The sequence below is a fragment of the Leptodactylus fuscus genome, chromosome 8, assembly GCF_031893055.1.
Source record: "Leptodactylus fuscus isolate aLepFus1 chromosome 8, aLepFus1.hap2, whole genome shotgun sequence".
NCBI lineage: Eukaryota > Metazoa > Chordata > Amphibia > Anura > Leptodactylidae > Leptodactylus > Leptodactylus fuscus.
The window spans coordinates 63,813,709-63,831,297 of record NC_134272.1 but is presented as its reverse complement, the minus strand read 5'-3'; the positions used below and the strand labels follow the sequence as shown (position 1 = coordinate 63,831,297).

The window sequence follows — 17,589 nt, the reverse complement described above, 5'->3', positions numbered from 1 at the left end:
GAAAGTCTGCAGCGGTTTCCGCATTTACGCCATGAGGGGCCCCGACCTCACTTTGCTGCGACTGTAAGGCTAAGGCCTTACAACCCCAGCATTGCATTGAGGAAATGCAGCATTTTTGTTGCAGATTTTGCTGCGATTTTTTGAGCCAAAGTCCGGAGTGGATTGAGCAGAAGGTAGAGGTATAAGAGCTTCCTATATATACCCCATTTCTTTTGTAGGTCACTGGCTTTGGCTAAAAAAAAAAATGCAACAAAATCTGCAACAAACAAAGTTGCGTTTATGTAATTTGGGGTTTCTGAAGAGGTTTTTCACAGGATAGGTAATACGAGTATTATTGCTGGGGTTTGCACTGATCATAAGAATGGATATCCTGAGATCCCTATGTGAATGTAGTGGTAGTGCACATGCATGACATCTGCTCCATTCTATCTATGGGACTAATGGAGCACTGCTCAGTACTCTGCTATTTCTGATTGAAGCAGTGGTCATACATGCGCTTTACCAACTCATTCATTGCCCATGTACAGCTGATCTACAGTGGTCCCCTTAGATCTGGATCAAGCAGATCTAATATTAAAATTGGATACCACTTTAACTTTACTTATGAGATTATTGCTCTAGTTTCCTATCCACATGCATTACTATACACACCTCGGGACCGCTTGGTCCTTCATCTCCTCTGTATCCCTTTGCTCCTACTGGCCCCGGTTCACCCTACAAAACAATAATACATAAATGTTATTACAGAAAACACAATCACAAATACACACAATAAATCACAAGATAGAACCAGAAATGAAGAAAGCCTGGGAGTAAAACTGACTCTGAGAAAAGGAAAACCACAAGTCAGACTGATAAGATTAGGATAGGAAAATTCTTCTGATTCTCTAAGCTTATCTCCATTTTGACAGCCCACTCCGAGCGCACTACATAATAGCTAAGAGGTGAGAAGACGATGATCTTAAGAGCAAACATAGAGAAAAGCATGTACTAAAAAAACATGATATACAGTAATCCGGCAAATGAGTATCCATGAAATTCCTTTACGTTGTGCAATATAACCAATGCTTGGGATGAATGGAACAAGACACCAATATCAGCAAGGATAGCAATGTGCCCCATCGTAAGGGAAAAAAATCCTAAATCCAACTATAGTAAATAAAATACATCCCCGTTCAATGGCTTATCTGTAAGAAACGTAGTACTGATAACGTTCCATATATCTCTCCAGAAAGTCATCCATACCACTCATCGAAGAGATCGTTCATTCCAAAATAAACAAACCCACTAGTGTTTATCTTCGTTGGTACTATAGTGATCCATTCAGGTTATCAATGATCAAATGTTTATCTTCGTTGGTACTATAGTGATCCATTTAGGTTATCAATTATCAAATATCCAACTCGTCTATGTCTTTCCTGTATACTGTTGTCCAATACCGTATACAATACTCCATGTGTGGTCTATTTTGTAAATCCATGTTCTCATCTACAGCCCTTTTGATGCATACACTATTTGCTTTGGCAGCAGCTGCCTGGCACTAGTTGCTTCAGTTGAGTTTGCTACTCACTTATGACCCCAAGTCCTTTTCCATGTTAGTTTTACCTCATGTTTTCCCATGTAGCATGCAATATTCCAACAGCATAACCACTGTGTAACATTGCAGCGTATACTTAGTACCTGTCATCGGAGCACTAGTCACCAATTTAATTTGTTTTTGATAGTAATTTTTGTGTCTACATCATATTCTTCACCTAGTTTATGATGACTAGAAGGAAAATAATTACTGATTCTAGAAAAGTGTCTCTGCTTTAGCTCAATTTTATTAAAGGGGTTGTCCAGGATAAACTAAAACTTACCCCACCCCCCAACTTTTAATTTACTTCAGTTAAAAAAAATCTAGAATTACCCATATCTCTGGAGCTCCAGGAACACTTTATGATAATCCGGTGATGTTCCTTTTCACCGTTTATGAAACAGAACGTCACCATTACTCTTCCCCCTCCCCTATTCCCATCAATACTTACCAAGCCTTCCTGTGTCCGGGAACTCCTCCCCTCTTCCTGTCTTTTAGTAGTGGGCGGAATAGATTAGCTAGGGAGATGAGGGGGTGTAGGAGTGAGAGAGGAGGCGGGGGTTGAGTGAGAGGGAACTAGTGTACACAGGAAGCTGCACAGCAGGAAGCTAACACCAAGTAAACAAAGGCAGAGGATGCAGCCGCAATAGAGACACTTAGAAATCACTTCAAACACTGCTAAAGGTGTATGTGTGTACTTATTAACCCATTACTAGCAATAATATACCTTTATAAGAAAAAAAAAATTCTGCCTGGAAAACCCCTTTAAATCCATGACAACCCCTTTACTATCAGTAATGTGTACATTAAAATGTTACAGAATTCCTAAAAAATGGTGTCTGGCGTGTCTTTAGGGAGCTTCACTTTTGGAAGACAAATCCTGAGGCATTTTTATTGTACTTTAGAAAAATGGTGAAAAATATATAATTTCTAATGTTATTATTCAGCATAAACAACATATTTGAATGAATATTACTATGGTGGTATAACTACTGGAGGCGCTATAGGGAGCATGCTGAGGAATCATTATTATTGGGGCCACTGTCATGGCGGGAACATGGAGGGTATTATTAGTATGGAGGCGCTATTGATATGAGAGGTACAATAGGAGACCAATATTACTACTGGTACATTACCATTATCCAAAGGACTACAAAGCTACTATTATTAATGGGGGTAAACTGGGGAAGCATTATCATTATGGGTGCATTATTAATACTGAAGACACTATGGGAACATTAGTACATTATTACTATTGGAGGCACTATGAACTGTTACTAATTACTAATGAATGTACAAGGGAGGGCGCTATGACCAATGGGAACTATGTATGTCCATTATATTGAGGGTACTATGGGGGTTCCATTAATAATTAAGCACATTGGGGTTTCATTATTACTATGGGGAAAATATTACTGTCATTACCATTTCCTGGGGAGTATTTTTTAGGGGCACTATTTGTACCGCACTATTATTTCTACAGTATCTGGGGCACTGATAAGCACAGCAGGCACAGTTTTAGGGGTAGCAACAGGATGACAATGTTAGGGCACATAGATGGAAAAGTGTGAAAGTGTGGCAAGTCTGCAGAGACAAGTTCAGGCTGGAAGAAATCATGGCACCCTGGTCTGAATGGAGAAGAAAATGTGTGCAATGTAAGGTTGCATCACATGTAAGTCATTGTATATAATACGTATGTATTTTTTCTATGTTGCATGTAAGATTTGCGTACGGATGTATGCAGTGATTTCTGCCAAATGAATTGTGTAGTGTGATGATTTTGGCGCAAGTTACAGAATTCACACTCGTGTAAGCTGTATTTCTGGCAAGTTTCTCTTCATTTTGAGGACATCCTTATTATATGTCTGTGGTTTTAAAAACAGATCATACTGGATCCTTCAAACAAACCGTAACAGATCACGATGAATCATAAAAGATCTGTCATGTTCTGATTCCGTAAAAATGGAAGCCATCAAGCCAGAATGAATTGAACCTTAAACCACTTAATTTCCCTTTGTAACGTGTTATTAGTGAAACAATATGCACCTTTCTTTACACATTCATAGATACGTCTTGAAGTTGAAACTAAGAATCCACTTCCTGCCTCAGTCCTACAATAATCACAAATTGCCTCAGGTAACTGGAAAGCGTCTCAAGAGTTTGTTAAACATGGAGAAAGTAATTTGGGATTAGGGTGCTTGTTCTCACAGTTTATGTTAGACTCGTGTTGAGAACACGCGCACCTATGATTATAAAGCATCTGGCCACCAGACTTGGCAGTCAAGATTGAGGTGTGTTCTGTACATGCTCCAAATCCATAAAGTACATACCATATTTCCTGCATTACAAAACTTCCAGCCACCCCATGCTAAGTAAGATGGGGGGATTTATATACTGCATACTACATTCACATATTGGGCAATGGGCTTCAGTGACCACAAGCCATACAATAACTTGTGCTAACTAAACTTTCTAACAACTTTTTATTTTCTATCAGTATTTGTATCATCAATTAATTTAGTAATATACTTTAGTAATAATTTTTGCCTCCTTTGTGTGAAATCCTGAATTTCTTCACTATTTCGCTTGCTTTTCTATTCAAGGCTGCATCCCACTTCTTACAGTGTATGGGTTAGACTGAGTTCATACAGGGTTTTTTGGCCAGGATTTTGAAGCGGAATCCACCTCAAAATCCTGACCAAAAAAAATGCTCCCATTGAAATCAATTGGAGACGGTCATTTCTTTTTTTCCGCCAGCGGTCTGTTCTGGCTCCCAGTAAAAAAGGAGCAACATGTTCATTCTTTAGGCGGATGCCGCGGCCGGTTCAGCTGCAGATTTCCGCCTGAAGATACTTCCTCCCGGCTAGGCTCATTCATTTGGGCCTAATCTGGAACAGAGTGCCGCAATTGGATGCCGATGCACTGCACCGACATCCAGTCGCAGCTACTGGTTTTTAGGTCCGGAATCTGAGCCGGCCCCTCATTGCAATTGAGATGGGAAGCAGCGGCATTTGCATATAAATATCCCAATCTTTCACCCAGGGCAAAGATCCAGTTTGATGTCCCCACTCACAAGTGAAACAGAACTTTACAAACTTCTTTGTACATGTCCAGGTAAACTAAGAAGGGTCACCTGGAACTAACCAGTTATCAGTCATATAGTGCAGCTAACCCAAAATATCCAATAATTCATAAAGATTGCCATAGTTCTGGCAGTGCCATAAAATAGTCAAAAAAGTATATGTCTCATTTATTACAAACTAGCTATAACCCGCGACTTCGTCCACTTCTACTTGCGGCCGGCGCGGGCCCCTCCCACAGCATCGTGGATCGGGACCCCACAGCCCCGCTGCTGCGCTTCCGTCCCTCTCCTTTTCCCCCACTCGCACCCCTGGACCTCCCCTTACCCCCCACCCGCGTCCCTGGCCCCCTTCTCCCCCTTTAGAGATTACAGTCACCTCCTACATCTACCCCTTCCCCTCACCACCACCCACCTGTGACCCCGGTTACCTTACCCCCTTTCCGCATGTGCAATCTAGCCCCCCTCCACTTACCTTCTGCCTTCTGGTCCTAACTCCACAAACCCACAAACATCCAAACACACAAACTTTCACATTTATAATATTAATAGGATTAAAATGTTTTAGTTTCTACAATGGTGCTTCTCCCCAAGCTCCCACCACCATGGGCACACACCACACCATCCTCCCTCCCAATATCTATAGCCATGGTCCAAGACTGGTACAAGTATAATGTTCTACAGAGGCGGAGGACCTGGCCCCTAGCCGAATCACTTTGAAACCGATAGAGTCTTTTAGTAAGAGTTAGAGCCGAATAATGGACAAACAGTATATGTCTGCAATTTCATTTGGAGAGAAACACATACCCTCTTTGTTATTACAATGGAAAACCTCCAATTCTTTACTCAGAACAGTCTGTAGCCACGTCTGACTTATTTTCTGCTTAATTTCTCCTCCATTTTTGCTACTACATTTTGTAACTGTAAGAACCGAGATGCTTTCTGCCAATGTTTATATAAAATAACCTTCACATCGACAAAACAAAAATCACAAGGAGGAAATAAGGTCATGGTGAAAGTATTCCCAAAGGCTAATACAAAGTTTACAGTAGTGGTGCACATCCATGTAAAATGCTGATAAAATATTGCAAAGGTTCAGCGATCCTTACACTTTAGATATGAAAGGAGCCGAGACAAGATTAAAAGTGACGCACGGCAAAAAATGTCAGAAATTTTTGAAAAATAAAATCCCATGTCATTTAGGGCCAACATTCTTTGGTCATATATTTCGAAATCTTTTTTCGATACAGAGCTTCAAATCCCCAATATTCTTGACATTCTGGGCACCTGCAGCCACCAGTTGAGGGCACTAAGAACCTAACTGAATACAGTCTTATCAAACAGTTCAATGTACACACAGTATACAATAAGTTCTAAGCTGCCCCTACTGGTTCTTGCAGGCTGTGAAATTTTTTAGCTTTTTACTCTGTCCATACATTTGACTGAAGCTCTGTATAAGAAAAATGGAGCACAATTTGATGATAAATTTATTAAATTTATCATCAAATTGTGGATAAAAACCAAATGGTTAAAAAAAAAGTATTCAAGATTACTCATGCCCTTTCATTGATCTATACAACTAAAGTTCCTAGGTCTATCACCAAACAAGTCAAAACTACTCTCTGTTTAAAGCTTGTGTAATGAGTTTTTGCGCAGAACAATGTATACAATGTATCCACTATTGTCTCCTATGGTAAGATATTTTATACCTATTGTTGGGGGAACACCCCTGGGAGCACAGGCTGTCTGTTCCAAATTAAAACAAAAAGGTTGCCCGTACGGGGAGAACACAAGCCACACATACCCAGATGTATATCTAAATGTTCTAAAGTTTATTACGTTACTTAGCTCTTATAGAGGAATAATGGCTGTATGCTAATTTAGGCATAACAAACTACATCATATATAAATATGAATTATCATTGGTAAGAGTACAAAATGGGTGTTTACAAATGATAAATACGTGCATAAGCAATACATGAGTTAACACATGTTGTCCATGTCATCCATTTTAGTTTTAATCATGCTAGCACAGTGTTCTAAGATGGACGGTATGTCCTTGTTCCTTAGAACTAGTTTCGACTATTCTCATATCTAATGGACATTCTGTGTCTCGTTACAGGACATGAGAAGCTAAGTGATAGTTAAGAGAACCTCAGAAACATTCCAACCTTTTTCCTAAATATGATAAGAATGCACAATTGTAAGTCTCTCATAGTAGCTGCGTGAGAGAGGACAGGACATTTGTGAGAGCAATATGGAATATACGCAGACAAGATGGCGGAATGCTAATCTCTCTCTTTACACAGATATTTGTCCCCTCACACTATCACCCATCCATTATTCACTCAATACTGCAAGTCTGCCAACAATGCCAATATTCACCTCTATTCTCTACCATTATGGGTCAGTAATTAATACATACCGTACTCTATGCATCTTAAAGTGTAAGGATATATAGATTTTTTTTTCATAAATCAAAAGTACAGGTAAAGGGAACAAACTTTGCAATATACTCTGCTAAAGAAAAGTGCCTGTCTGTAGGTATTACTGCTGTATCTACTTCTTATCTGAGTTGTTTCAATCCATACTCCATACACAAGCAGTGTCAGATTACAGCATAGTCTAAGGTGAGGGGAGGGGGAGTTGTAGAAGAAAAGAGAAGGAGATATGAGACCATCTACAGCATTAAATGAGTCATTTCTGTGAGACGAAGACTGGATAGCAGTCTGTAAGAGAACTGTCTCTTTATAGTGAAGATGTCTCTCTGCATTAAGGAGCTCTCCTCTTCCTCCCCTTCCCCTCTCCATAGATGTCTATTGTACAGATTTGATCATTGACAGAAGCAGGCAAATAAGTAAACAAAACGGGCACTTTTCTTATATAAAGTTCATTACAAAGTGTCTATTCACTAAGGATTTATGAAGAAATGTATGAAGATTATGAAGAAGTGTATGCATGTACGCGCTAACGATAATGAACCACCCCATGTATCTGGTAATGCTAAGAAACCAATGTACACGCACATCCCATTGTACAGTTTGGAAGTGATGTAATGTATAAGAGATATACAGATCAAATAATATTAAAAAATCTTTGATGCTTACTGGTTCACCAGATGGACCAACAGGTCCATCTCGTCCTTGATCTCCTGCTTGGCCGGGATCTCCCTGGAAACAGAAAGCAGTAAATAAATAAATGTGAACCATGGGCAGTGTGAAATGTCGACAAGCTTATTCCTTATCACAACTAGATTTTATTCTGAAATGCTGCAATATTTCACAGAAAATATAGGGGTTGATATATCAAGATGTTTTCTATGCCGGTCTTTGTAACCCCGGCTGTGATGAGGTACAAGCCTAATAATCATAAATGAAGCTGATCCTCTGGGGTCTGTGCGTCTAAGAAGAAATCCGTACTCACTCCATGATGTTATGAGGGAGTCGTCACTTATGACCAGGATGTCTGATATACAAGGGGACAATGTGGCAAGGCCGAAGCCACTCCCGCCCCTGTAACTAATTTACATATACATTTGTATGCTTTCATAAATTTATACCTTCAGAAAGATTACAGAGGGGCAGCACTGGAAAGGTAAGTACAATGTACTTGAAAGAGTAAAAGAAGGGCAACCAAAATGATTAGGGGAATGGGTGGACTGGAGTACAACGATAGATCAACAAACTTGGGGTTATTCAGTTTAGAGAAAAGACGTCTACGGGGAGCTCTAATAACAATGTACAAATACATGAAGGGACAATACAAAGAACTTTCTAAGGATATTTTTACTCCTAGGCCAGCGACAGTGACAAGGGGACATCCTCTACGCCTGGAGGAGAGAAAGTATCACCATCAACATAGACAGGGATTCTTCATAGTAAGAACAGCGAGGCCATGGAAGTCTCTGCCCCAGGAAGTGGTGATGGTAGATTCATTGATCAAGATCAAGGAGGGCCTGGATGCTTTTCTTGAGGAGAACAATATTACAGGTTCTCGATTCTAGATTTTAAGGACTTGTATTTAGTTTAGTTTTTTTTTTTGCCTTCCCTGGATCAACACTGTAGGGATTGTAGGGTTATAGGTTGGACTTGATGGACTGATGTCTTCATCCAACCTCATCTACTATGTAACTATGTAACTTGATCCTGCACATGATGGGGTCAGTATATGGTGGAATTACCACCTGACAAATTCCCTTTAACCAATTTTCTCTGATATGTGAAACTTAAGGGAAGATTTACTATTTACCACAATGCAGTTACCTGGGGCCCTGGCCTCATACAGCTCTTTTCAACTTTGTCAGTTCATACCTTATCTCCTCTAGGTCCTCGTGCACCAGATACCCCTGGAGGACCCCGCTCTCCTACACCACCCTGTAAAAAAAGACAATCGAAGTGTGAATTTTAACATGTATAGTACATGTAGGTATGATATTATGTAAGATAATGTAATAAAAGATTCATCATAAAAAATTAAGGGTTTTTTCCAGAACCGATTGTGGCCCCAATGATTATAAAAATAGGAGTCCCCTAACCTCGATTCTCCCCATCGCCCAAAAGTGGTGAGGATTGTGAATGAAGCAGCAGTCGACCATATGCACTATCACACCAGTCTATGGCACTAACATACATACAGAAAAAATCCCAAAGTATTAAGAAGGTGCTTATAACAAACTGTCCACTAACAGTATTAGTAGTTATTTAAAGGGATCATCCAGGACTGAGCTCCATTTATTCTTTTGAGGAAGTGTCATCATGTCCATTGGTCACATGGTCAAGCTATAACTCAGTCTCATTCATGGTAGTCACTTAAGGCAGAGTATTCAGGGTTCTGCACCATTACTACACAACACTTACATGTTAGCTACCCCATATGTAAATATTATTAATCAGCTGGGGTCCCATTAAAGCGGGAGTGTTTTAGTACCAAATAAGAAAGTCAAGTACGGTACTTTAGTTATCTCTTCCTGCTCATTGAAATAAATGGAGAAGAAGTGGGAACTGCCCAATGTCTTCTCGATTCAGACTGGGCTGCAAAGTTTCCTCATTCTGATCAGTTGAGCAGTTACCTGTCCCATGGTTTAGGTATGAGTTGGTTTCTTGGGCAAACAAAAATTGTGTGTCATCTATTCAATAAATATCAATAGATTGATAGTATCTCTTACCCGTTCACCTGGAGGTCCATCAGATCCTGCGTCACCCTATAAAGACCAAATAAAAGTTAAATATCTGCAGATTTACTAGGGAATTTTTAAAATCACAAGCATTTTCTTTCACTAACCTCATCGCCAGATTCACCTTTCTCACCAGGTGGGCCATTTCCACCAGGATCTCCCTGTAACATAAGTGATCAACATAAGATATCACAATCCAAAGATACTTCACTACAATGAAGTCATTTAAATAATACATAGTAGATGTAAACCTAGAAAGTTTTCTTTAATTTCTTTGCCAAGCTATAATTTCTTGGGAATTTTTAGTTTATTAATTCATTTTAATTTAACTACAATTTAAAAAAATTTTTTTTACTCAAAACACACCTCAAAATCTTTATAGAAGTTACTAGTACCAGGGTTTACCATTGGATATTAGAAATATAGCAGCAGAGGACAAAATGGATGTGGTCATCAATTGAACCACCATAGATATCTATCAAAGTTCACATAGCAGGCAAACAAAGCAGCATTTCTAAAGTAATATATTTAGGAAAAGTCTTGAATTACGTAAGTTATCAATATAGGCAGGATCCTTAACATGGGGCAAGCCTATACTGTAGTCTAAAATGTATAAACTTGGTATAGGTGATCATAGAAATCCATGAACTTCCCATCGGTTTACCATTTCTGTATCATGTAGGGTACAATTGACAGAAGTCTTACACTATATGGTCAATTGTGGAGGTAAATAGTTTTATGCGTTTTCCAAGACACAATGGGGTTTATTCATCAATTTCTCTACGACAGATTTTTGGGCCGCAATCCCCGCAACGCTTGCCTCTTTGTGCGAATGGGGGTAGAGCAGGACAGGGTCCAGTAAAGACACCAAAAAACTGGACAATGCGCAAAAATTTTGCACCAAAATTGAGTCAGAAATGAAACTTCCTATAGAGTGGAATAAACTTAGATTAGACAGTCTAAATGTACACCAGATTTTCAAACAACATCAGAAACTTTGGAAAATCTGCCATGGTTTAAGACTGTCTAGTCCAGCTTTGCACTGTCTAAAAGTTATACTATATTCACATAAATGATTTTGGTCACCACAAGGCTGTATGAATATCAATTTATGTGAATGGGACTGTCTGTGAAAATGGGTGTCCCTCGGATGCAAAATGGACATGAAAATTGTCCCTTTTTCACGTCCAGTTTGCCCATCGGTCATGCGACTATAGCTTTAGATAGCACCCCAATAACTGCGACCCAATCACCATCAATATGCCGAATAATTTTGAAGGCCTACTATGAATGCTTCAAAAATATTCTGCAGTGGATGTCACTTTGAGCTGCCATAAAATCTCATGTCTAGCAGTAAATAATCTGGTGTAAAATACTCTTTTCTTTAGGCCAACTCATGCCAAGTGTACCTGAGTATAAAATTTTTGATGTAGTTTTTTTTACATGTTTTTTTGCCATGTCCATGCAACATTTTAAAAAATGTGCCATCTTTGGCCATTCTCCTACACATTAGACCACATTTTCAATGCATTTCTTTTCCCAAGTGGGATCTTCTTATACCTCATGTTTACCCCCTATTAAACACATCAAATCCAATACTAAAAAGGGTCTTTCATAATATTACCTTGTCTCCTATGTTACCAGCATTACCAGGTTTTCCTGCAGAGCCGGCCCGTCCAGGTTCGCCCTAGAGAAATAATTGGCATACTGTAAGCATCTTTGTACTATATAACTAACATATACGTATGTGTTGTGTCCTCTTCTCGTTTAACCCATGTGATGCCCTCTAATTGCTAAGGAACATCACTCTTTCATAGAAGATTAGACTTACCTTTTCTCCTTTTGCCCCATATGATCCAGGATCTCCCTTGGGCCCAGGAGCTCCAGATTCTCCCTATGACGAAAACGTGTTAATATTAATTTAAAGGTGACTTAAGTTGAATTGTATTAAACATTCTTCAATTGTCTAATATCCACTATTTACTATTAACATCTATCCCTAGCTCATGTCCTTATATAAACCTGAAGGTTCATCTAAATTTTTCATCCACATTTTAGCTATCTACAATTTAGCTACAATGTCTACACAGAGTCTGAGGAAGTCTAAGACACACCCCCTGCCTCATCATTGGTTCAGACTGATGTCCAATCCCACCCACTGCAGCTCTAATTTCTTTGATTGGGTGATGTGTATAAACACAAGTTTATCATAAGCTCACCAGGACGTCAGAACTTGGGGAGCTGATTTCTATGAGCAGAATGAATACAAAGCCCATATTACTCAACCGCCAATGACCGAGATATAAATATTAGGTAACTGCTGAAAAATGACTATGGGGGACTAATCTTATTAAAGGACTGCTGGAGAACTGCTTTAAGTATGGATTTATTAAAATATTTAATGCATATTTTTAGTACTTACCTCAAAACCAGGTGATCCTTTGCAACCAGGGAAACCAGGCTCTCCATCCTCTCCCTAAATAATAAAATGGCAAATAAATTATAAAAACCAAGTAATTTGCAGGGGATTTTGGCTTTACGTAAAAAAAAAATCTAAAGGAGAATATTTGCTACACAATGGTAATGTGCTCTAATGGTAAGGTGCTCTAATGGTAAGGTGCTCTAATTTATCCAGGTTAATATTGGCTATATGATAAATTAGAAATGAATTATTATTACTCTGTCTTTTTCCATCTAACCATCCACACTATCTGCACAAACGTTGTATTCATTGTAACGTTACTGATGGAAATAGAAATAAAACTACTATTTAAAAGTCTCTTATTAACAATAAGTACAACTAAGGAAAGTAAATCCATTAAAAAGTCTGAAAGAGGCTGATAAAACCAACCCCTGCTTTAGAAGTCTCCACCCCCTAGGAACCAGAATGGGAAGCAGATCTCCAATATTTATTAAAATGACAACATTTTCCTTATACAGAGGTCAAAGTAGATTCTAACAACTGGTCACTAGGGAATAGTATTGAAAAGACGTTCCACTGGTGAGGGTTAAACAGAAAGAAGCTTGTAGAGCCAACCCCTGCTTTAGAAGTCTCCACCCCCGATGAACCAGAACAGGAAGCAGATCTCTAAGATTCGTTAAAATGGCCACATTTTCCTTACACAGAGGTCAAAATACCTTCTAACAGCTGATCACTAGGGAAGGTTCTCTTGGTGAGGATTAAGCTTTTAATAGCTTTACGTATTCTTCAAGTATATCCAAGTTTGGTTAGGTCTTCACATAAAGACGCCTGCATTGGTGCTTTGTATATTATGTAGATTTCTAAATATATAACTGTTGCTCACCTTTTGTCCATCAATCCCATCAATTCCTCTTCTTCCTTTTTCACCCTGTAAAATGAAAGAAACATTTCTAAGTATAACCACATTTAAGTACATGTAAATGACTAGGAAACGCAGGTGGAATGAGAAAAGCTCTTAAAGGAGAACACTATCTTCAAATACCCTAATAGTGACTTTTCAGTTAATATATGTTAGTCCCTTATATGAGGCCTCCATCAAATAGCTAAAATAGATAGTAGAGATGTTGGAGGACTGAACATGTCCATGGATTAAGTGGACAAACGATTGACATCAATGGGCATTATGTAATTCTTGATTTCTCCTGTGGTGGCACTGTTTGGGAATCGAGTACTTGCTACAAAGATCTACCTCAAATTACCTTTCTAGATAGAGATATTAGCTATTGTTCACACACCCAAAATATTGTAGATTATAAAGCAGTTTATATTGCAGTCCTCATGCAGAATTAGCATGTGTCACCATAAATGGAATTACTTTCTAGCTCCTAGTAAGCAGCCAGAATAAAAGGCTGAAGTCATTGCTATTTAAAGATATCACAATACTTTTGGGCCATGTAAATTGAGAATCCAGTTATGGGAAGTACGAATGGAAGAGAAAAAAGAGTTTCAGATGGTAGATTAATAGGAAATTCTTAAACTGGACAGTCTTAAAACTATAAAATACTTACTTTTGCCCCCTTTGCTCCTCTTCCACCCTGCAATAGAAAATCAGAGAATTATAGCAAAACAGTTTAGAATGTAAAGCAATATGGATGGTGAATTGTTAGCCATGAATTTGATTTCCACGATTCTTCTTTTGCAAATTCCACTGGTTCTCACCATAGACCCAACCCATACACTTGCTTTTAGTCCATTTCAGGTTGGTTTCATCCCCCTTGTAATAGGTTGGGAGAACCTGCACATTGATATTGTATCCACAGGTACTGAAGAACTGGCAAAGAGTAGAAAATGTACTCGAGTCTTGAAAATCAAATAGGGGTAAGAGAGTGGATGTGTCCACCAGCGGCCAAAGGGCCTTTATTTTTATCTTTGGCTATTCTCTATATATGCCACGGTAATGATAACAATTACATTGTGAATACCATTATCAGTGGCACTTAAAGAGGTTGTCCAAGATGCAAGGGTAATGGATAGCAATGACATATAAGTAGGTCATAGAATCCATTATTCTTGGGTCTCAGACAAACTCTTTTAAAATGTTATACTTTTTTTTTTTTTACATTGGAGTCTAGGCGAGATGGATGCCTGTTAGTGACATCTGTAACATGTAGACCCCATGAAGTTACCATTGGAATATCATCCCAATGGAAACCTCAGATGCACACTCTAATGCAAGGAGCCTAACATAGTTTAGGTCTCCCTAGAGGTGAAAATTCTTGCAATTTTTGCAAATTATATACAATTTTTTCCTAATTAGGAAAAATTTTATGTTACACAATTTAACTACAACCGTCACAAAACAAAAAAGCTTAGCCTAGGTATCAAAATATCTGTTCCATTTTTCACCAAGATGTTGAACAGACTTTCTGGCCTACTTACCTTTTCTCCTTTGGAACCTTGGTCACCCTATTGAGAAAAAGAAGAGAAGACAATTCAAGATCTAAGTCAGTATGAACATTAAGAAACTCAGTGATACTAGATAACATGTAAATGTCACTAAACTTACCTTCATTCCTTGATATCCTACAGGTCCAATGTCACCAGGGCGACCCTGCAAAAGTTAGACAGTATTAGAAATCCACACATGGAAAACTGTAAGAAAGAGTGCCAAAATGTATTTTAGATTGAAAATTGAGCAACTGGTAAGTATATTTCCACAAGCTGAACTTGAATGTGTAGGCCGTACATATATAAGAAGTAAAGTATATATTTAGTAGTGTCAGCTTAGTATTAATTGTAGGTAATCTTTCTCCAACTAAATAACCATGTGCGGGCAAGTGTTCCCGAGCCTCGGAAGTCATGTGACCCTCTATGGCCAATAAACTGATGCCTAACTTGGTAATATTGGAATATATGCAATTATTTTTTATTTATTGTTGGATCATTCTTCACTGCTTTCAGGAACAATTTACACAAACCAGATACTGAAGAAGTACGATGAACATTTTACGAGATAGAAAGTTTACATGAACTGGAAAGGCCTGGTAAGTCAATGGCAGACTGCCAAGATAAAAAGCTCGAGGAATAAATGAGAGGCATGACACAATGTCAGAGAGCTTCTTACTAGTAGCCTTCCATGACACTGGATATTTCGGCAAGCAGGGGCGAACCTGCCTCTTTCGCCGCCCGAGGTGAACTACAGAAAGCCGCCCCCACCCCCCCGCCGGGAGGAGGGGGCAGAGCGGAGGGGGCGTGGCTGAGCGGAGGGGGCGTGGCGAAGTGCAGGGGGTGGGGCTTAGCACCGTTCGCCGGCAGAGAGCAGGCACGGAGACGACCTGCTCTCTGCCTGAGCGTGAGAGGAGGCTGCTGGAGCAGCGCTGCTCCAGTGGCCTCCCCAAACCACCGCTCGGTGCTAAGCCAGTCCAGGACAGCTTGTCCTGGACTGGCTTAGGTAACCAAAAATGCCGCCCTCCCTGAGGCCCTGGCATAGTGCCGCCAGAAGCGGTTGCTTCAGGTCGCCTCATGGGAGGTGCGGCGCTGTCGGCAAGTATGAACAATCCAGTATGGGATAGCCAGTTAGTTATGATAGGTGCGGGTTGTGGCTTAAACCACAAAAGTTACCAGGAAATATAATTGTTCCCACTCTTTTCAATCTATAGCATTTTTGTATTAGCCTGTAGATCCTGCAGATAACACAGGGGTTAATCTCCTACTAGTCTGCTCCATTTTCACCCAGAGAATTAGTAGGGGGGCAGATGTTAGCCAAGAGAGTGCAACTGAACCTTTTGTCCTACTGTAGATAGGGCACAGCAGGGAGGCTCCAGCTCCAGCCCGTTGTCTTACAGCAAGCCATAGTTGTCCATTTAGGAAAATGGTGATTCAACAATACGGAATACAGAAACCAAGACTGCTGTTGGTTTTCAATATTTTGCAAGCTTCTTAGAGGAAGCCATATTTTATTGTAGTTACTATTACTACATTTTCCTATCTTCAACTGCAAACATAGGCGGTATATGGAAATAGGTCCACCCAGATGCACTAAGAGTATGCTTGGAGACATACAAATATACATAAAAATGTATGAAATGTATCATACAGTGGGGGTCACTTTGATAAAATTACAGAATCTTCTGTATTTAGACATCTGTAGTTTTTGTAGGTTAAAAACAAACTTTTTACCTGCAGACTACAATATATGACTATGAGTCTGCGGACTACAATATATGACTATGAGTCTGCGGACTACAATATATGACTATGAGTCTGCGGACTACAATATATGACTATGAGTCTGCGGACTACAATATATGACTATGAGTCTGTGGACTACAATATATGACTATGAGTCTGCGGACTACAATATATGACTATGAGTCTGCGGACTACAATATATGACTATGAGTCTGCGGACTACAATATATGACTATGAGTCTGTGGACTACAATATATGACTATGAGTCTGCGGACTACAATATATGACTATGAGTCTGCAGACTACAATATATGACTATGAGTCTGCGGACTACAATATATGACTATGAGTCTGCAGACTACAATATATGACTATGAGTCTGCGGACTACAATATATGACTATGAGTCTGCGGACTACAATATATGACTATGAGTCTGTGGACTACAATATATGACTATGAGTCTGCAGACTACAATATATGACTATGAGTCTGCGGACTACAATATATGACTATGAGTCTGCGGACTACAATATATGACTATGAGTCTGCGGACTACAATATATGACTATGAGTCTGCAGACTAGTCGGAGAATCGGTGTGTTGTCCGCTATAAACTCAAACACCATATGGTCGTGACCAACAGAGCGGACTCTTAAGCCATTTTAAGTAACTATTACTAAATCTGCTCCATAGTTATTGGATTGTACAAACTGTGTAATGCTTTATATAAAAATCTTTCTCTTTATGTCAGATACAGGTTTAGATGAGTTATTATAATGTGAAAATAAAACGATGTTCTTACTGTCCATTGCCAATGTGAAATTCTATTAAGCTGAGGTCACACGTTCAAGAACATTCTTCAAGAAAAGGTTTACTTACAGGGTCTCCTGGGGGTCCACGATCTCCTGGAAGTCCAGTTTTACCAGTTTCTCCCTATGGGTAAATGAAAACTATTAGATCAATTTTAATATATTTTTCAGTTATTTTATTTTACTCAACTGGTAATTGTCCTCACCTCATACCCAGGGGGACCAGGGGGACCTTGACTTCCACGAGGTGGCTAAGGGAAAACATGAACATATTAGTCAAAATATTTCATAGACTTGTATGTTGGGTTATATTCACATCATGCGTCCATTGCCCAC

General features: G+C 39.3%; 1 protein-coding gene across 1 annotated transcript in view; it reads right to left on the bottom strand.

The window, feature by feature from the left end:
* Nucleotides 1-17,589, bottom strand: part of COL6A1 (collagen type VI alpha 1 chain) — a 39,722-nt gene that overhangs the window by 10,378 nt on the left and 11,755 nt on the right. The window contains exons 8-21 of the mRNA XM_075283772.1: nt 17,460-17,504; nt 17,324-17,377; nt 14,817-14,861; nt 14,690-14,716; nt 13,819-13,845; nt 13,134-13,178; nt 12,251-12,304; nt 11,660-11,722; nt 11,453-11,515; nt 9,936-9,989; nt 9,820-9,855; nt 8,966-9,028; nt 7,763-7,825; nt 652-714 (exon numbers count right to left, since the gene is read on the bottom strand). Of these exons, the coding sequence (XP_075139873.1) occupies nt 652-714; nt 7,763-7,825; nt 8,966-9,028; nt 9,820-9,855; nt 9,936-9,989; nt 11,453-11,515; nt 11,660-11,722; nt 12,251-12,304; nt 13,134-13,178; nt 13,819-13,845; nt 14,690-14,716; nt 14,817-14,861; nt 17,324-17,377; nt 17,460-17,504 (702 nt within the window). The remainder of the gene's footprint in view (nt 1-651; nt 715-7,762; nt 7,826-8,965; nt 9,029-9,819; nt 9,856-9,935; nt 9,990-11,452; nt 11,516-11,659; nt 11,723-12,250; nt 12,305-13,133; nt 13,179-13,818; nt 13,846-14,689; nt 14,717-14,816; nt 14,862-17,323; nt 17,378-17,459; nt 17,505-17,589) is intronic.